This window comes from Tenebrio molitor, chromosome 2, assembly GCF_963966145.1.
Source record: "Tenebrio molitor chromosome 2, icTenMoli1.1, whole genome shotgun sequence".
Lineage (NCBI taxonomy): Eukaryota > Metazoa > Arthropoda > Insecta > Coleoptera > Tenebrionidae > Tenebrio > Tenebrio molitor.
The window spans coordinates 25,281,465-25,303,939 of NC_091047.1; the positions used below are offsets into that span (position 1 = coordinate 25,281,465).

General features: G+C 32.9%; 1 protein-coding gene across 1 annotated transcript; it reads left to right on the forward strand.

The window, feature by feature from the left end:
- Positions 1-8,538: 8,538 nt before the first annotated feature.
- LOC138124986 (uncharacterized) lies at positions 8,539-22,126 on the forward strand. The gene is made up of 2 exons (XM_069040189.1): positions 8,539-8,931; positions 21,578-22,126. Exons 1-2 carry the CDS (start codon positions 8,814-8,816, stop codon positions 21,829-21,831), a joined length of 372 nt encoding a protein of 123 aa, XP_068896290.1. The 5' UTR covers positions 8,539-8,813; the 3' UTR covers positions 21,832-22,126.
- Positions 22,127-22,475: the final 349 nt, after the last annotated feature.

Sequence of the window (22,475 nt, forward strand, 5' to 3'; positions counted from 1 at the left end):
TTGTCCTTATCAGTGTTCAGTTAAATTTCTCCTCAAAGTGAATGACACAGACGCATAATTAGAATCCCAAGGAAAACACCATCAATGAGATGGCACCAACATTTCAAGACATTGAAATGACCTATGACCTAAGACAAGAAGAAATATAACAAAATTTTTCATATAACTTTTCGACCCTGACGAAATTTAAATGCAGCCAGTAATACGTTACTCATTCATAACTTGATTTAAAAAACATGAATCATTTAGAACTTTTTCAACTTTAATGATGTCCATTATTTTGCAAACATCATGAGTGCGCCTCAAAAAAGAGTGCAGCAAAACGTCAACATAATTATGTATATCAATGACCTTTCGTCATTGGAATACATTTTAATTTAAAAAAAGATTTCTGAATTATACAAAAAAGAATTGTCAAGTGATTGATAATATTGCCAGGGGTGTAGTGAATAAAGGTATCAAACTGAATTACTGGCTGCATTTAAATTTTGTTAGGGTCGAATTTATGTGAATCAGTCTGTATTAAATGAGATTAAAATTATCACAGACACTCGAATATACCGTGACCTTAATACCGTGAGATCGAAAAACAATTGAGTTGGCTGTGACCAAGAATTTCAGTTGGCAATTCGTTAAAATTACAAGTTAAATTAGTGATTTTGAGAACCTAGAAATCTTGATTTTCATAAAGGGTGCCTTATGTGTGACCTGTCGGTTGTAAAAGAGTCATGAGGAGCTCCAATCGTATTTACAAACCAGAGTAAATGTTCGAAATGTCTGCCTTCAGCTTCCAAACATAATGTTAGCCTCTTCGCTTCATGTTTTCAAATGACCTTCGCAAAGTCGGGACCGGGGACATCAATTAAATTGCAGTTTTCAGTAATTACTTGCATTAATTCGGGAATTGTGCCAAGTCTGTTTTTGAACACGTTGTTCTTCAGGTATAGAAAAACAAAATAATCAAGGCAAGTTGTTGATAAGTGCCTTGAAAGTCCGGAATTACAGTTACAGCTGCTTTCCAAGTGGGAGTAATTTACTCCGAACAGTTCTACGCCGAACTGTTCATTGGTTTGTGCCGCTTGGAACGCTGAATTTACTCCTGCACTGTACACTGTCATTAGTGTCATCTGAGTCCGATTCCCGCCGTATATTTGACATTTCTTAACATCCCCACCACAAAAAAACTCCGAGTACCAAAATTTAGGTAGGTACTTCAGGGGGCAGGGGAAGGGTATAACGGAGTAGTTCTGGAGTAGTTCCACAAATTACATGGAACACTTGTTGTACTCCTGGAGTAGTTCGGAACTACTCGCGTAGATACCTGGAAAGCAGCTTTAATTAATGACATCTGATGACATTTGAATTAAATTTTTACGTGCTGCCAACTGCCAACCATGGCCACCTCGATTTTTTTTATTTTCGATCGCACGGTATTATAACATCTCGTTTCTCGAATACAATTCAATAAATTCAAAATAGCATTTGTTTAAGAACTCTTATAAAGAAATACAGATTATTCACATGAGAGTATAAGCCTGGCATGCAACCCAAATTACATTCACATAAAAATCATGGTGCCTGTAGTGTAATTTGAGTTGCATGCATGTTAGGCTCGTACTAGTTGTACTCTCGTACTCTTATGTGAATAACATTGTATTCTTAAAATGTATGAGAGCCATTTTATTATACCGTGCGATTAACAATTACTTAGATAAGGGGCGGCTGTGACTTTGACAGTGTCGGGTTTTTCGTATCTTTGTTAACTCAGCTAATAAACGTCAAACTGTCACTATTAATCAAATTTTAACGCAAAAATGGTCATCAGCGAATCTTACTTTCGTAATGGTGTTTTTAATAACGGAGAATGGACATACAGCGCTGTTGCCTGTTTGGCCGAGTTTTGGCAAAAATTTCCCTCACAGACATAACATTAATTGCATCATAATAGCGCATGTAATAGTACCTATATTACATACCGAGGAGGAAAGTATTCCATTCCTGTCGAGAGAACTAATAGTTTACCGAGAGGCTTGCCCTCGAGGTGAACTAGTTCTCGAGGAATGGACTTTCGCCGAGGTTTATATACTATTTTATTCACAATCAATCATTTAATAAAACAAGCAACATTATAATAATAAAAAATAAATAAAAACCAACCTCCGTAATTATCGTTTATTTTGGCAAAATAAAACTTAGTACGCGCGCACGATTGAGATTGTATTAAATTTTAGTTTACAAAAGTCAAACCAAATTGACATTTGCTCACATTTTTTAACAAACAAAATGTGCCACAGTGAAATAGAGTGTACCCTCTCCAGAATTGCGGGAATCCGCACACAAATTAACACTCAATCTCTTACCTGAGAAAAGCAAATTAAGATATCAGAAAAACGTATAGTTTGTTTTTTAATCAAAGAACCACGACCTGTTGATTTAGGTTTGCAAATATAAAATTTTACTAAATTTAGGAAATTTAATGATGTTGGCTATACCAGCCAATGCCTGTCATTTTTAATGTCCTTGAAAGTACGCAAACTCACATCTAAAATTTGAACGTGTTATTAAAAATGCTTCGCAAAGTAAGACATTTATTAAACTTTCAAGTTAGTTGTTATTAGTTATTGTTAACTTTATTAACATGCTGCGCTTCTAATATCTCTAATAACCTCAATTTCTACATGATGAGATTTTTCACCCTAGGACAAAAGTTTACAATGTTGTCAGATCTATTTTAGGTGTAAATTGCGGTGTTGTGGTTCTTTGATTAAAAAACAGACTGTACAGAGATTTTTGCGATTGGTGCTACAGTAGCGCCACCACAGGTCAGTTATGGGTTTCATTACTGACTCCTCTTTTCATCATTACTGACCTCAAGAGGTTAGAAAATCTGTAGGTACTTTACTAACCGATTGTGAATAAAAAATATTAATTTTTAGTAAAATTGTTCTGTATGATTTTGTACCATATTTACCAACACAATCACCTAATCTCGAATCGACCATAACCGCAATTGTTTTTTTACAGGGGAAAATAAACAATAAAAAGTTCTATTAATGGTTAGGATGTAATTTTGGTTGCATAACTAGTTCAAAATAAATTTCTGAACATTTAATCCCTCCCGTCAGTGGGGGTTAAGAAAGGTTGTTGGTTGTTGCCATCTTGAATGAAAGGTACAAAAAACACGTTTTCACAGAATAACTCGATAACGGATCATTATATGAGAAAAATTTTCAATTAAAAGTTGTAAAGGATAAAAGGATAGCATATTTTTGTATTTATATTATTCTTGTGCTTAAGTATAACAAGGACTGAGGTACAGTCGATGAAAGATTCAATTTAACGAAATTTTTACTCCAAAAAACGTCAAACTTTATATCTAGTTTATAATTAAAATTTTTGGATCGTGCAAATAATAGTACCTATCTGCACCTCGGGACTGCATAATTGTTCCAGCGAAAATTTAATGTTATGCAACACAAAATACCAAAAGCTCAGATTGCTAGATTCCATGTTTAACGTTTTTGTTCTCTATGTAAGGTTGTAAGAAGAATAATTTTATAGTCTGACATAACAAAAAAAATCGTACGTTTTAATACAGAGTTAAATGATTGTAGTCGAAGCAGGCCATGCCCATGTTATGAAATGTTTGCCGCTTTCATGTGAACTATCAATTTTTGTCGCTGTCACTGTCATTTTTTAGGTGAAAAATGCGGTGATGAGAATTTTATTTATTTTTGGTAAATTAACGATTGAATCCAAAAATGTTGCGTTGTTTTGCAACCAATTCTAACAATATTGAGTTGTTTTACACGCAATTTAACTCCTGTGTGTGAACGGTGTGTACTCACTTATTCACGTCACTTTGATGTTTTTTATACGGAGCGGCAACCATAAATTTTACATTCAATTTTTACGCCTACTTGGACTACAATCATTTAGAATAACCCTGTATTTGTTCACGTTGGAATGAACATCAGTGGTGCAAATGACTGACCTGTTACTATGCCAACTCATATGAAAGTTAATGCCAAATGTGTGCGATTTGCACCACTGATGTTAATTCCAACGTGAACAGATATTACGCGATTTTATCGTGTATTCAAACGATGAAAAAACAGGCATCTCATTTTTGGTGAATGCCGTAAAAATGCTGTTCAACCTGCACATGTTTAGTCTCAAAGATATCCAAATAGGCCTATTTCTAACGTTTTTGTCTAACTTTGATTTCATGCAATATTTCTTCTTACATAGAGAAAAAAATGTCATTTTGACTTTTAAATGAAACTGCTTTGATTCCTTATTTGTAAAACGTTAAACATGGTATCTAGCAATCTCAGCTTTTAGTATGTTGTGTTGCATAACATTACATTTTCGCGGGAACTCTACGGTGAATTACCCTGTAAAGTCCATTCAAAAATCAAAAAACCACCACCTGTTGCTTTAGGTTGGTAAAATTTAAAAAACCCTAGGTAGATATTTTTTCATACTATGTTGGTAACTATAAAATTATGACATGATTCAAAATAAAATTCCATTGCTTTGACTTCCGTTGATATTGTTTTATTAGCAGCACGTTTAATTTATTTATTGATTCTTAACACTTAGCTCGGTGGCCGCATGGCTGTCGGAGACAGTGCTCCGAGGTCGCGGTCCCGGCGCTAGTGGGTTCGAGTCCCACCGAAGGGGGAGGATTTTTTCGAAGGAAGGAACCTCCGCCGGGCCATGGATGTGTGTGTGGTTCGAATCCCAGGCCGGATGGGCCTCCCGTGGATGTTGTGTGTTGTTGTATTCGTGTTGTGTCGTCCAGAAAAAGGAGAAGAGAGAGGGCGTGGGTAGCCGGGGAAAGTACCCCGAGCCCCGCCGCACCACAGGAAAGATGACAAAAACAAGCCGACCGTAAAAGGTACCTGATAGGCCAAGTAAGGTGAAAGGGGAAAGGCTAAAAAAAAAAAAAAACACTTAACCTCAAAATTACAATTCTCACCAAAACACTAAACAGCGTTGCCGATAGTAATTATCGAGGAAAATGCGACGTTGGTGGTTTTTTGATTTTTGAATGGACTTTATGTATCATAAAAGGTTGAATTGGCTATGGTTTTTTGCCCAAGGGGAAAAAAGATGACTAAAAGCTTGAGTTGGCCATGGTTTTTTGCCCAAGGGGAAAAAAGACCCGGTTCACTGCATGTAAAGTTGCTCATTATTTACAGGCGTGCAAAAAATTATTATGTATATTGTACACCCTCAATGTTTTGTAGAACCCTCGGGCTACGCTCTCGAGCTACAAACTGCACCTCGGGTAAAAATCATCCATTTCACTCCCTCGGTGCATAATATCCCTACTATTTTCTTCATTTTTTCGTCGAGAAAATGTTGAATAAAATTATTCTGATTATTAGTGACATCAAAGAGTTAAAAGTCATACGTGCACAGTTTATTTGAGGATCCGAGAACATAAATCCATTTCGTTTTTACTGTATTAATTCTAAATAAATTTATTCTTACCAAAGTTTACATTGACCAGATGCAAAATAAACAATAAGAATGATTTTTTACACAAAGCTAAATATAAAAATAACTGCATTTATTTAACACAATTCTAATTTTAAATATCTGCAACACTTCCATCTGTTCATGTGAGAAGACAATAATATGTAATTTTATTTCCTATACAGGAAATAATAGTAGTTTATTTGACGGGTTTGTGTGTAAATTGGACCTTTTTCGGCACGCGTGGGCCATTTTAAAACGCGAGTTAAACGAGCGTTTTAAAGGCCCACGAGTGCCAAAAAAGGCCCAATTTACACACGAACGGGTTGAATACAACGTTTTTTTGTTTGACGAGCCCCTTAAAGGCTCCAAATCGCTTAAAACCTTTAAAATTAGCTTGACGTTTCGTTTTGACAAGTTGTGACATTTATCACAATCCGTTCACATAGGAGAAAATTCTCAAATTCTGACAGTGTCGAACAAAAAAATTATTTATACACAACGTCTCGCTGAGGAGTACTAAGAAGAAAGTGGTCGCAACGCGAGGGAAGAAAACATTAATTATGTTCGGTTTAATTAAATTCGAAAACATGTGGCGGGTACAACAATTTTTAGAATAAAATACTTCAATTTATCATTCATACCAGAATTATTTCAAAATTTAACGTTCGTTTTAAACAGTAGCTAATAGTATATCAATGGCAATATCAGTCCAAATTTTGAATTATCTACAGTTGTTAATTGGTAAGGTTCGTTTAGTAATAGTACATTCTTCAACGAGCGGATAATGATGGCTATTATTCAAGAGGACGAAAATTCCAACACGAGCCGTAGGCGACGCTGTTTGATTCCTGAATGTTAAGTATCTGTTGAATGTTTACTCAACAACCTCCTCAGTCGCATATGCCTATGCAAAACGCTTTTTTGACAAGCTTGCCTTTAGCGGAAAAGTTGCTCCCAATTTACCTAGTGATTTTAGGAGAGCACCCTAGATTTTCACATTCGACTATACAAACCCTATACTATTGGAAAGCTTGTCAAAAAAGCTTTCGACCAGTGCAATAATAAATATGGGATGCCATTTGAAAAAAAATAGTACACGAATTTTCGAACAGATCCCTGCAATTCGAAATTCTGGTAAAAAAAGCGCCACAGATCAAAAACGATGGCAGATAAGTAAAAACGACCTGTATAGATTTGATCCATAATTTACCATGGAATCCAAAAATGAAATCAAACTGGGTAGGTCCCATTTAAAAAAACATAACTTTAGTGTTTTTATAATAATGGGACACCTGTAGGTACATATACCGCAATATTTTCCGAATGTGCAGTAGAAACGCAACTATCATCTAAAAAAATCAAAAAGTTGACATCTTTAATAACAAACAAGTTATGGAGCTTTTTCGCAACTCTGGGACACCTGTATGTACTGTATGTACACCATGTGTTTTAGTTATTTTTCCTAGAATTTTCTATAATTCGTCAATTTCCGTCAATTCCGTAATTATTTTGTTTTGTACAGTCGCGATCAATAAGTTTTGGACACTAGTGTCATCGTGCTGTCATACATTCTAAAACAACCTTAATGCTTTAATAACCTTAATTTTAATTGTGTCAATTCTGAAAATGTGAATGTCAGATTTACCGACAAAACATTCAAGAAGTTTTAAAAATCGGACAAATGGAATAGAACGAGGTTTTAATTAATAAAAAATAGAAAATAAATAAATAAAAACTATAAACTTAATACTCGTATTTTGTCATCGCTCATGTTGACAATTTGTAGATAAATTTGACAACAATTTCATCATTCATGTGTGACAATTTCAATAAAGCATCATTTAGAGTAATTTTTTTTATATGACAGAAAAATTATGTCCAAAATTTAATGATCGCAATAGTACGATGGGCCAAACGGAAATTGATTTATAAAATACTAATCTAATATCCTGCCAAATTTCACTTAAAAATCCCTATTAAAAAGCTTGTTAACAGACCCTAAACATTTTAGCATGTAAATCTCTATGGCCAGCGTTAAAAAAAAGCCACTGTATATTCAAAAGTATCATGAGCGGTATGAACTGTTGTTGAGTCCTGTTGGAAATATCTGTCAGTTAGTTCGTTGTTACGTAATGACTAATTAGTTAAGAAAAGGTTCTAAAAATAATGTCCGATAACGATGTTCATTAATGGTGTCATTAAAACAGATAGCTCCGATTTAGCTTCTATGAGACATGATGTAATAATGTAATAGCGACTCTTTAAAAATATGAGTATTCTCCGTGGATCAAGTTCGATCATTTTAAAAATTTACATACCTTGAGAAATGGAACTATGCCTCGTCCGTTAAATCTAATGTATCGTCTTTATTTGGATTATTTTATATGGATGTATGTGTTTTTATTTTTTTTTTTTAATTAAAAATTGAAATGTTTAATGCACCTGGAATTCTGGAAACAAAAGTTTGTTTACATTACCCTGTCGATAAGTTGTCTTACAACGATTATAAACCAGAATATGCTAGTAGGGTGCTAAATTATATTTTGTTAAAAGTGTTTGGTGTTTACTCTATCAAATTTGTACAACTCAAATTCTTATCGCTAAATAGAATTGAAGCTAATAATTAACTGTTGTTGGTGTTATTGTGTTGCACTGATTTCGTAGCTGTTTGGCTGTTTCGTATCTTTACTAATTTATCAATTTGTCTTCTCACTCAGTATATCAAGATACATACTTACGAGTATATCACACCTAATTTGAAATGTACTAATACCTTCCGATATAATATTCTGTTTGAACGTAAACGAAAATTAGAAATTTTGGTGAGTTGGTAATGCTGAAAATGTGAAATTTGTTTTGATAAAACATTATGAAAAATTGTCCTTCGCGTGCTCCTCGCATTTGTCACAAAGTTGTCAAGATAAAAGCCCGCTCGAGTGGCGAAAATTTGTCACACATCTAAAAATTCTTTACAACTCAATAAAATTATCAAAACGTACGAGTAAAAATAAAAATAACTCAACTGTCCCAGCGTCGATTTAACTTTGTGTTCGCGCCTAAACGTTTCATTACTACCCCGGCGATCACATGGTTATAATCAATATCGGACAAAATTACAACTTTGCGAAAGTGATAGATGATAATTGTAATTTATAACGTGTCGGTAATTCCTCATATTAATTGTGAACCATTCTATAATAAAATTTGGGCCGGTGCCAAATTGCAAATATTTAGCGTCCGTTAAGTCCGTACTGTTTGTGTGTTTGGTGAAATAATATTTACGCGAGGAGACAATTTTCCCTTCAGTGTAGTTTCCCGTGGAAATGCAGCGCATCATAAGTCTCGAGGCCAGCAGAAGTTCAAATCTGACGTCGGAGTTCGTCACCAAAAGGCTGTGTTGTAGTTTCATCCTCACTGTGGCTTTTTTCGCCGTTGTGGGAGGTAAAAATCGCATTTTTGCTAGATTTCATTGTGTTCTTGAAATATTTCCGTCGAAATATTATGACGAGTCGCGTCATCGTAATAACAAACAACTTGTGGAATGCATTTATTTTACTTTAAATCATAAGGACTAAGAAACATCGTTACAGTGCCGGATGTTTTAGACTCCAGGTCGAGATTAATTTGTACGAATTATAAAATAAACAAACACGATTTGCCCATTATTTACGTTAGCTTTCCAGTATTTTGAAAACGCGATAAACTGAAATTAGTTTTCGAAGCGCTGAAAGCTGGAACGGCTTCCTGGGACATCTGAATATACCGTTGCGTTTATACATTTATTTTTACTGTTTTCATTTTCCTGTCTTTGGAGGGTAACGCGGATATTAAATCGAGTCGGATTATTTTTTCGAGTTCACTGATACAAGTAAAAAAAATCAAATTCTAAGAAATTTTCATTCTACACATTTTTCAACTGTATTTTAAAAAACGTCAGTTGTAATAATTAATGAATTTGAATTCAGGAAGTAGCAGTTGTACTCGTAGGTACTTCAGATTACTCAATTTGATTTAAAAAACATAATTTGTAATTCAGTTTAGTAAATTTGATTTCAAAAAATATCATTTGTAATTTTATTTAAGAAATTGTTTTTCAAAGACGTTAGTTGCATTTTAGAATAGGACAGCTTTAAAATAAGTAAACTACTGGATCTACAGAGTGCTGCCCAATTTTGGGATGTGGTATATCAATATATTGATATTGAGTCAAAAACGTTAACAATACCTATTTTCAACTCTGAGCAGTCAAAAAGATGTCATAGCAAACATATTTTTCAACAGCACTGACTGACAACAACTGAAAATTAACGAAGATAATAATTTATAAATTGGTCAGCTTCAGTTCCATTTGGTGTAAGAGTTTGAATTTGGTGCAATGTGTATGCGCATATGTATGGGTACTCAAAATATTTTGGGAAAATAAGCATAGGTTGTAATTTTATTGAACATGTTGATATATTTTTAATAAAATTAGCGCCTTACTCGCATATTTTAGTTTATAATCGTTGTAAAACAACTTGTCACATGACAATGTAATAGTAGTTTATTTGACGAGTTTGTGTGTAAATTGGGTCTTTTTTGGAACGCGTGGGCCATTTTAAAACGCGAGTGAAACGAGCGTTTTAAGGGCCCACGAGTGCCAAAAAAGGCCCAATTTACACACGAACGAGTTGAATACAACGTTTTTTTGTTCGACGAGCCCCTTAAAGGCTCCAAATCGCTTAAAACCTTTAAAATTAGCTTGACGTTTCGTTTTGACAAGTTGTGACATTTATCAAAATCCGTTCACATAGGAGAAAATTCTCAAATTCTGACAGTGTCGAACAAAAAATAAACTTTTTCTATAATTGATTCAAAAAATTGAAATTCACGCATAGTTATCTGTGCCTGAAGTGGGTCATTTTCTGACGTGTATTTTTTTTTTGCATTGTTAGTAAGATCGAAACCATAGAAACCATACAAAACAGTGTGTGAAATGCAATTTCACGCATACGACTATTTCTGTTTTTCATTTCACGCACTGTTTTTTATTAGTTACCTAGCAACATGGTCACTGCATTGAAACTTCAGAGTTCCTTCAAAAATTTGAATTTTTAATTTCAATTTTTTGAATCAATTATAGAAAAAATATCGACCATCGTCTCGGCGTAAAAGACCTTTTCATGCACAAAAAACACTCTCTTCGCGCACTTAATGTAAAAATATCTATTTTCTTGAAACATCCGTAAATTATGACATTATACTGCTGCATTGATAATGCTAAAGTGTCACTTCATTGTCATGGCAACTAACGAGCTGACCAGCGTCCGTGAAGTTATTATCTCCGCTGATGAGCGGCTGTGAAGTAAACTAGCTAAATCATTTGAAATTCCTACCTCAAATTGTAACAAATCCGTGTTTGAATGTGAGATATTGAAAGCTTAAGTGAATAAATAAGGTTTAATCAAGAAACTTGTACATTATTGCAAAACGTACTTTACAAAATCTATCCAAATTAAAACGGGTTGACAGACGCATAATTATTTCGCATTTTGTTCACAGCGTTGTTTATACTAGTCATAGTCATAGTAACGCTTTGCGAAATGAGCTATATTAATTTATCAGGTTTCTTAACATTTCTTAAATAATTTGTTATGAAGGTTTGAAGAAAAAATATTATATGTCATTCGGAGCAAAAATGGTTTTATCACTGCGTTCGGCAGCCAAACTACCAGCCGCAGCACATAAAACTCCATTTTTGCTCCTCATAACATAATATACTATTTATTTTCAGAAGAATCATAACATTAAATGTTTTAATTCAAAAATTGTGGTTTCTGAATTACAAATGACGCACTTTGAATCACAATTCACGCAATCTGTAAAACAATTTACCAATGTGAATTACAATTGATGCTCTCTAAAATACAATTTAATTTACTAATCTGAACTCCAATCAACGACTTCTGAAATACAATTCACTAGTCTCAATTACAATTTATGCTTTCTAAAATTACAATTTAATTGCAGTTTATGTTTTCCAAAATACGTACCTATCTCTTACCTTTACTGAAAATACAGTTGAAAAAGGTGTAGGTCTACAATAAATAACTTTTAGTTTGTCAGCATTCTACCTACTTTGTTGTTGTAGAAATAAGTTAGAAATTAACTTCTCATTATTTTTTGGCAATTAGAATAGCTATTTGTGCAATAAGTTAGGAAAAGTGATTTTTTTCCTTACGAGATGCGGGATTTTTAATCGAGACGAAGTCGAGATTAAAAACGCGTCGAGTACGGAAAAAACACTTTTCCTACGAATTGCACACATGATTTTTTCTACTGGAGTTTGGAAAATACATAAAATTTGGATATTTTTAATATACTATTAATTATTTCTAAATTAAAAAGCGAAATCAAAATTGTTCTGCTTTCGTTACCATAGAGAAACAATTTATTAATGAAAAATTGTGAAGGCGTTTAAGCTTTTGTCTCAATTAAATACCAGTTTTTACGTTACGTATCCCAGGAGACGACCAAAATTGAACTTTTAGTGTTGAAATATTATTTCCGCCCATAGTAGGAAATTTTTCACTTTTCCTAACTCAAATTAGTATTACAATGTTGAAGTTTTCCAAACTCTAGTAGAAAAAAAAACGTAATACACATATGTGTTTAATTTAAAGTAATTATAATAATATCAAATTATTCTTAAAACATGAACGAGTAAAAAACCTGAACATTTTTTAGATTTTGATATATCTTTTATGGGTAAAGTAATGAGAATTTATGTTGCAATTAAACAAAATATGTAGAATATCCAAAGGAAGATAAGAGAAATTTATGTCAGTATGAAACTTAAAGGACATTAACATTCTAAATTATTGCTTATTACACTCAAAATAATTGCTATTACTTTAGACGTAGCCACTTTTAATCAATAGACTTCTACGTGATACTTATTCTTATGCTTGTTTTACACGGTCAAAGAAATTGACGAATAAATTCATAAATTAATTCATGAAGAAATTCATGAATAAATTGAAAATGTGAAAGTGTTTTACACGATCACAGTTTTGCGCACAATAAACTAGGGACTTCTGCACTGCCAATGTGTTGCCAACCTTATCCACTAAACTTGTCGGGGTGACAATGTTATGACAATGCTATATTATTATTTAAATTACCTCACCTTTCAATATCAAAACAAATAAACATTACAATATAAACGATGACAATAATACGCCGGTTGCCGAAACGATACCCTCACATGTGACTTGACAGTTTTCACACTAAAGTTGGTACAAGTTTATAAACCGCAATGTAACTAGAATTCTCCAAAAAATTCATGAAAAATTAGAGCTGGTTCTATTTTGACAATTTATTCATCAATTTATTGTCGTCAATTTATTCACGACAATTTTGTGTATTACATGCAACAATAAATTTAAGGTCAAAAAATTCATCAATTTCTTTGACCGTGTAAAACAAGCATTAATGAAGGTGTTTATTTTGAAACGAACATGGTTTTTACGTGTATACTATTCCTCATCAAATAAGATTATAATAATATGGTCTGTATCTCTTGACATTAAGGCACAATAAGGTTTATGGAATAATTAGGTACGGTTGGCTTCAAAAAAAACGGGAACTGTCAGAAAAAGTTCTGTCAGATTTTATTAAATTTTTATAGTTTGACACGGCTTTTTAGAATTTAGGTTAAAAAACTGCACTTATATGTCAGAAATACTACTGTCAAGCAGACACAAATTGACATAAATTGACAAATTAAATTTTCAGTTGACATTAGGTCAAATTTCATTTCCCGTTTTTTTGAAGCCAACTGTACAACCTTATTCTTTTTTATATTTAAGTAGTTAAATTAGATTAACTAATTCAATTGTTAGACGTTAGAGCTACAAATGTGTAGTGTGTATTTTATTGTGTTTAAATTAAATACAATAACAAAGTTTTCATTTTAATAGTTATTTGTATATCATGCTTTAAAGTACCGAGAGAAAAATTGTCGCCGAAGCGCTTGCAGCCGAGGCGGACAACATCGAGGATGTTAAAAAATTTCGCGGCCAAGGTGTACCTAACATTTTTCTTGCAATCGAAAATTGCTAGGCGAAAGTAAATATTTGCTATTTTATTGGTTAATATTTGAAAAATGACAGGTGAATTGAATCGTCATAAAAATATTTTGACTTTTCCATAATGTGATTCCAATTTAATAGAACTTTTTGCTGTACTATCGCGGCCATCCAAAAGTGAACGTTTTTTTTTATAGTTTGATTTTTACTTTAAATCATAGGCGTCCTAAAATGTCAAAGTTTGACACTAGCGATAAAAAAATTATGAAAACTATTTTTTTTAAATGCTACATCAGCCACATCTCACTCCGATGCAGACAGCTGGGGCTATTGCAAAGCTAAAAGAAAATTGGTCGTTGGCTGCTGTCGCGAGAGAATTACATTGCAGTAAGACTTGCATCTTCAATACGTATAAAGAGGGGTTGGCAAGAAAACAGGCTTGAGAGGCCAATGCGAATAGGTGTTGAAAAGGTTTCTTTACTAAAGTTTACTTTCACTTTAATAATGTATTAATTACTTCTTAGTCTCATTTTTACTATTACAACTTTTTATTATTAAAATAGTAACGCCTGCTGCACGAACGCCAATGAATACAGCCTGATTTAATCATATATAATACAATAAGTGGTCTAATTTTTTCCGACAAAATTTGTCATTTAAGACATGAGTAGCTTTTGCAACGAAAATTACACGAGTCGACGAAGGAGACGAGTGTAATTTTCCAAAAGCAAAAGCTACGAATGTCTTAAATGACAAATTTTGCAGAAAAAATTAGACCACGAATTGTATTCGACTTGACAATCCACCGAGAAAATTTTTATCGAGTTGACCTAATAAATTTGACGTTTCATTTTGACATAAATTTTTTCGCTGAAAAACCACTAGTTGTTTTTTCACTCAGCGGGTTGTTTTTTCACTCTACTCGGTGTTTTTTCACTATAAATCAATTTGATTGGTCCAAATTTGAAAAATGCTGCAATTCGATTGGTTAAAAATTTTCGAGTTGGATTGTCTAACAAAAAATACGAAAATTTTCGCAAGCAATCGTTCACTTTTGGATGGCCGCGATTGTACATGTAGATAAGAAAAAATGTTTTTAATCTACAAAAATCTCGGTAATTGTTCACTTTAACTACTTCTGGAATTTTCGCGTGTTTTCTGGCTAGACACCCTCAGGGGTCCTCCTAGATCGTTTTCCACCATTCAAACCTTGTGCAAATGCCTTTTTTTCTGTCGTTGTGTTTCAAGGTCGTGTCAAGTCGCGCCAATGCCTTAGTATAACTAAAGGGTAAAGAAAATGCAATTGGCTATTTGCAAAAAAGGTCAGGAAAGCTTTTTGGAACTATCATTATATTAGAGTTCACAAAGTGATTATTAACAAAATTCTCATTTCAAATAGAATTAGGTGCACTGCAAGTCAGTAATTTTCATTTAAAAAATTCCTAAACCCCTTTAGTTCAAAATATACAGGGTTATTCACGAGAGGGGTACTTCTGAATTTTTATTTTGGCGCAACCAACAATACCAATGGCAGTAACTACTAAATCAAATGTGTTATTTCTTTTAAATTAGAAATCAAAGTAAGTTGGATAGATTTGTGTGAAATGTCAGATTGGCAGATAACCTGTATTTAATCAAAATTCAACAAATAAATTAGCAAATTAAGTTAATGTAAAAGGTGTTCGAAGTGTCTACCATCGGCTTCTAAACATCCGCAGCGGCGACAGAATTCTTTCCACACTCTCCATAAATGAGGAGCATGTCAGTCTTTTCGTCGTTATTATAAGAACACATTTTTCGAATTGACAAATTTTTTTTGCTTTAACGTCAAAGAGACAAAACTAAGAGCCATCGTGGATTCAATTACAATTATTTTCAAAATTTGAAATCAAGATATTGTTGCAATGTGTATAATGGGTTGCAGTAAAAAGAAATTCAGAAATACCCTTCTCGTGAATAACCCTGTATATCATAAAGTGAAAAATTGTGTTATAATTTCGTATGGAGATTTTTAATTTCGCTAAAACGTTCTACGCCTTAGTATTTATTAAATCTGTTTATATGGAAAGCTAACAGTGTAATTAGTAAACATGAATTTTATTTCTAGGTATCCAGGTCTAAATAAAAACCTAATCAAGACAAGAATGTTTCGTTACAAATTTTGTTTATTTTCCCTATGTTGTAGCTTATAAAACATTGTAACTATCACTGTTGACAAGTTTAATCTCTGATTTGTAAAAGTGTCTTTCATTTTGGATTCCATTTTTGTTAAAAACAGTTACTCTTTTGAAAAATTTAAATCACAATCAATATTACAATATTGTTTATTCTACTGAAACAAGAGATTTATGATAGAAATAGTAGTTTATTTAACGAGTTTGTGTGTAAATTGGGCCTTTTTTGGCATGAGTGGCTCAGTTTAAAGCGCGAGTGAAATGAGCGTTTTAAAGGGCCATGAGTGCCAAAAAGGCCCAATTTACACACAAACGAGTTGAATACAACGTCTTTTTGTTAGACGAGCCCCTTAAAGGCTCCAAAATGGCTTAAAATCTTTAAAATTAGCTTGACGTTTCGTTTTGATCAGTTGTGACATTTATCAAAATCCGTTCACACAGGAAAAAATTCTCAAATTCTGACAATGTTGAACAAAAACTTAATTTCGTCATGGCTGATTGGCATGTCACGTAGATAAATGGAACATCCTATGCTAAACATACGTTCATAGAATTTTTCAAAGCACTGCTCAGATTGTTATTTTATATTGACAACTTTTTTTTATAATTGAGTGGCCCAACAAGAATTGACAAATCGACAATCTAGTGTTCCAAAATAGGGAATAATTATTAAGCAAATTGGCGAGGAAATGAATCTTTTGCATCATACAGGAATGAATTGGATATGAACGAGTTAACCGAATGATTTATAGGCATTTTTTTAAATGTATTTCCAAAAACATATACAGTGAGCGGCAAAAGTATGGAATAAATTCATTAAAAATTAAACAAAATTTTTTTCAAAAAAATCTTTGGACAGCTGAATTTTAGTTTATAAAAATACATATTTTAATACAAAATAAAATTCCAAGCAGTCATTTGTTTTCGAGTTATGACGTCATCGATAGTTTTTTTAAATAGCAATCCCCTATTTTTTTCTTGATTCTGATAGCCCTTTTAATTGTCTAAACGCCAGTATAAAAATTTTGTAATCTTATATAAGGAAATTTTTGAGAAAAAAAATAATAAAGTTGGAAAAAATAAATTTTATAACAAACAAAAACAAGTCAAAAACTGTGTTACTAAATACTTAAAATTATGGAATTAAATGTTCGAATTGCCATCCCCCAGCTTGTTGACAATAAGCAAGTTTATGAAGAAATTTCCCATGTTTTAGTTTTATCTAGTTTTATGCCCGCACTCAATCAAAATTAAAATTTCTATACGTTGTGTTTCTGTTAAATGAGTCATTTTCGAAAACGTTTTGTAAAACAAATAACACATACGAATGAAATTGACAGTAACATTTGACTGTTTGATTTACCTACTTGATTTTTTGACTTGTTTTTGTTCATTATAAAATTTATTTTTTCCAACTTTATTATTTTTTTTCTCAAAAATTTCCTTATGTAAGATAACAAAATTTTTATACTGTCATTTAGACAATTAAAAGGGCTATCAGAATCAAGAAAAAAAAATAGGGGGTTTCTACTGAGTGCCCCAAAATTCGCGGAACAATCCAATGGGGCAATGTCAACTCATGTTAGAAAATAATGAGAAAAATAATAAAAAAATTCTATGCCTCTTAAATTTGAAGATATGGGGGCTCAAAAGGTGCAGCCTTGATCTCATTTATTTTAAATATTAAAAAAGATTTTCATTATTTGTCTTTTCCTAGCCATTGGCATAATAATTCTGAACGATTGTGATCAGGTTTGCAATTATTTTCTTCATTACTTCCAGCATTTCCAAATAGTAATTTTATGTCCGTTTTACCTAAAATAACGTACGGCAACATGGCTTTGATTTTTCTCCACCATTTCCATGGATACTACAAAAATGAAATATTTGCAGACTATTGGGATATTGGGATACATAGAATGTTTCTAAATGTTGCCACATTTAAGTGTAACGAATAGGTCCATATCTTCGGCAAAAACGAAGATTGATTTTTTTAAACATTTTTACCTGATATTTTAATGACAACTTATCAACGTACTGCTAAGTTGTTCCGCGAATTTTGGGGCACCCAGTATTTAAAAAAAATATCGATGACGTCATAACTCGAAAACAAATGACTGCTTGGAATTTTATTTTCTATTAAAATATGTATTTTTATAAACTAAAATCGACCTGTCCAAAGATTTTTTTGAAATAGATTTTGTTTAATTTTTAATGAATTTATTCCATACTTTTGCCGCTCACTGTAGAATACTTTCACAATAAATGAATCGCGCATTGCTCAAACCAAAACTCAAAACAAAGTTTGGAAACGTTCAAGTTATCCATTGTAATGAAAATTTAGAATTGTCCTTTCCCTTGGGAAAGTTTTGATATCCATATGGAATAATTTTAATTGGTTGGCATAAATAAATGTTTATTACATCGAATTGTTCACTAAATTGCAAGACAAATTGCGGCAAGGTGTGCTCTTCTGTCAAGACAACGCGCCAAGTCATACATCATGTGTTGCAATAATTGCTATTGTTCAAGCAGGATTCGCATCTGTGGAACATCCACTATCTGACTCCCAAAAATTATGGATTCCTTCCAAATCTCGAAGAACAATTTAGAAAACAATGTATAAACATACTTAAAATTTTAATAATTATTGCTATGGATGAGTAAGTTTGAAGAAGTTGGACAATCTTTTTTCTAGAGGACCGGTTCACCTAAAATAATTATTATTTTAGGTGAACCGGAAAATTAAATGAACTAATTAGTTCAATTAATTTAGTGTATGTATTTTATGAAATCAGTCACCAAACCAAGATTTCACTTTGAATTGCTTCAGGACCAGGTGTTTTAAAAATTCTATTCCTGTGGCTTTCGAAAACTTCCTTCTTTAGGACGCAGTATGAGACGAAATGTTGTTCTGTTGTCCTATTTCAATTTTAGAACTCCAAAATCTTCAATTTTCACTTTTGGGAGACTGCATTTATTCCGCTTTAATGTAGTATTTGTCTTGTTTTTACTGGTCTCGAATAAGCGAGATCTTTAACCACGCGCTCAGGAAAAAGTCAAGACGGTTCAAGTCGGGTGATCTAGGAGGCCAACAAGGAGATCCACCACGATTAGTTTGAAAATATTAAATAAATAATTCACAATAAAGTTAAAATTGAGGAACACGCCATCATAGTCCCTATTGCGAGGCCACTTTGGTTTGGTGGTTTGTTAAATTTATAGAAAGGCGCTGGAAACAAAATAAATCACTATAATCGTACTGAATTTATTAGTAACATCTGTCAGTTGGTTGTTAATCTCCCTGTATGCAGGTACTATAAAATGCATTCACGTTGTTTTGGCATAATGGAAGGCCATGGAAATTTTGCATTTAATTTGGAAGTAAATCTGTCTGTTGAATTAGGTTATATTTTTCAGTTTGAGGTTATAAATAGCGTCAATGTCTAGTGCATTGTTGTCAGTTTTACTTGTTTGCAGTAGAAGAATACTCAGACATCGCGGGAAATTCAGCAACATGTTATGTTCATTTTCCATTTTGATATGTCAGGAACTTTAGTGATGGAAATCAAAGAGTGTGTCCAACGTTAAGAAAATAAATCATGGCCTCCCATTATGCCAAAACAACGTGAACGGTGTTTATACACTGGAGGTTACAGCGAGAAATACAATTTTCCTCTTTATCCTCAATTATGGTTTATTTAAACGTCCAGATGAAACTGATTTCTACAAAGTAAAGACAACTAGATAAATACGATTTCCTCATAAATTAATCAATTCTAATGTAAGCACATTTTTATTTACTGGAAGCGGTATAAAGTTTACTCAAAGTGTTAAAAACGTTTGGCAAAGTATACGTTTGGGCGTTTTGTTAAAAGCTACGTTGACTTACTGTTTGACTTTTGCTTATTGACAAATTAGAAAATTTGTCTCTCAAGAAAACTTTTTTTTTTGGAACGTCAAGTAAAAATCTCAACGTTTTGGCTTTGATTCATCAATTTCTGTTGAAATTAATTTGCGAAAATAATTAACAAATTCACTACAGTTGGTTGTAAAAAAAAAAACGGGAACTATTTATTGCAATGAGATTTTTGAATAAAACTTCAAATAAAGCGATTGCTAAATAAAAGACAAGAATAATTTATTAAAAAAATAGAAACTACGCCAAAACGGCTGAGAATAGGCATACACAATGTTAATAAAAGTAGACTTAAAATTAAATTTTACATTTACGTCTAGTATCAGAAATGGTAGCTGCCATTTAAAAAAATGAAGTCTTCGACATTTTTTGATTATCAAATTTGAAAAATTGCAGTAGGCGTATGAAATATAAAAAAACGTCACTAACGACGCAAAAGATCGGCCAAGCCTTTAGGAACTCAACACAAAAAAATTAATTATTCATTTCCAATGGATAAGGAGTTATTAATTTTTTAATGAAGCCCGTTTCTTTGCGAAAAAAATGACAGATCAAAAATGATGACAGATCAATATTGACAAAAGGACGTTCCAAAATCAAAATTTTACGTAGAATCCAAATTTGAATTCAAAATGGAGCTTGTCCGTTTTAAAAAGCAAAGATGGCGTCGATTTCCGGTTATTGCGGAAGTGTCGCCATTTTTTAAATATTTTATTTCAATTTGGAGCAGCCGATTATAGTCGGCTACCAATTTTCATCAAACGGGTTACGTGAATCAGCCTGTATACTAAGCCTTTTAGAGAAGTTTTTGAAGTATAGTTGGTGTAATTAAAAATTAAACATACACATGAGCTTTAATTTAAAAAAGTAACAATTGTTGTGACAGGTTCAAACCGATAACAACTTGCTTGTGGACTAATTTCCTTTTCCAATATTTTTCTACTCGTGGGATTGCCGCACCCAAACTTTCTATTTATGAAAAAAGTACTGCTTTTTGCGCTTGTTGCAATATTTCGCAATATTTGACAATATGGAAAAATGTTTACTGTTAACTCACAAAGAAAGTTACCTTACTGTAGCTGCAAGGGGTGATTTTACCCTTGAAACAATTTTATTTGCATTTCAACAGCTAAATTTTTTGTGGGGGTTTATACTTTAGAGTTGAGTGCAAAATATAAAAAATCGATTTGTAAAATAAGCCTCCCTGTTAATAACATTCTCTTGGGTGGTCTCTACGTTATTATTTTATTTTGTTAAATTGTTGTAATACAATGAGGGGATTAATACAAAAATCTCGTCTGCGACTCCTGTTTATTTCAGGAACTTGGAAAAATGTTCGAAAATAATTTATGCACTAGGGAAATTATATCCGAAAATTTTATCTTCGTATAGTCACATTTACGGGATCTTTGATGCGTTTTATGTTTTTGAAAATTTTCCAGAAAAAACCGTTTACGTAGTTTGTTCGTCATAAACCTGAAGAATCCGCATTGTCTGCTGACGATCCCAAGCGGGACCATCTATAATTAATTTATATCGACTGCGTAAACCACCATATTTTTAGGTTTCATTGGACAATAACTCCGGTTTATGTCGTGTAGAGTCATAGGGAGAAACGGTGCGTGAAAACACAACTCCCTTGCCAATGCTAATGGAATAATGAATGTTATTAATGAGACACCAGAACCCACTTCACGTGCTACGTGCACCAAGGACCAATATGATAACGGTCGCCCTAATTCCGAGTTCTACTCAAGATAATTAAAAATATTTGCCCCCGCTCAGCACAGTTTATTGCCAGACAAATTAATGTGTTTGGCCATCAGACATTAAATTAGCAAACAGCTTATTGTTTATTTGGGCGAGAATGTCTTAATGGCGGTGTTTGTTTTCGATTCTGTTAATTAATCTTAAGTGTGTTGCAGGATTCTTCCTTGGACGATTCGCGTCGGATAAGACGCTCCAAAAACTGAAGATGGACAATCAGGACATTTTAGTGAGGCTCAAGGAGCTGAACCGACGTGTGAATAACACAATCCAGGACAGTTTAAGCACGAATTGTACCACGATTGCGTCGAGGAGGAAATGCGAGATCTTCACTTTGACCCCGCAAGAAAGCTCGCCGAAAAGCATACTGGAGCTGCTGGAGAAGCTCAACACTTGCTTCAATTACGGATGAACAAGCCAGCTGGAATTAATCTCAGAAACATTTCCATTTTGTCGCTGCCTCATTCACATCATTCAATGTTATAACACAAGTAACGATGCTACTCGGCTGTCGTTGATCAAATTGGTGGAAGGTTCTACGAATTTTTTCAAATCGCACATTTGTAACATTCTAGTCATTCTAACAAATTCTGTTTATAAAGATGTAAATGTCGACTGTAATTAGTTATTGTGATAAATTACGGTGTATTTTGTAACGGTGTCTACACATGTCTAGTTGGAAATAAATATATTTTTGTCGAATATTTCTTTCTGTGTTTAAGTCTGCCGCTTTATAAATAACAATTATTTTTAAAGTCGAAAGTGCAAGAATGTTTGGACATGGGCGATAGGTAATGGTACCAGGAATTCAGATCTCAAAATAGTTTTACTGTTTCTTTATTCGAATATGATTTCTAATAAAAATTCTTGAGAGATTTATTTTTCAAGAAAAGAAGTATGGGAACCAATAAATATTTAAAATGTATAAAATGAGCAATGACCGTTGAATTATATTTATAATAAATAAACACAAACTATGCAAAATTTGTGACGTATTATAATTACAAATATACAGAGTGATTCACATAACTTTCCGACCCTAACGAAATATAAATG

Bases quoted from the DNA above. Each gene is read 5' to 3' on its own strand.
- LOC138124986 (XM_069040189.1), top strand. From the start codon at position 8,814: ATGCAGCGCATCATAAGTCTCGAGGCCAGCAGAAGTTCAAATCTGACG. The intron at 8,932-21,577 runs GTAAAAATCGCA...AGTGTGTTGCAG, and splicing joins TTTTTTCGCCGTTGTGGGAG to GATTCTTCCTTGGACGATTC.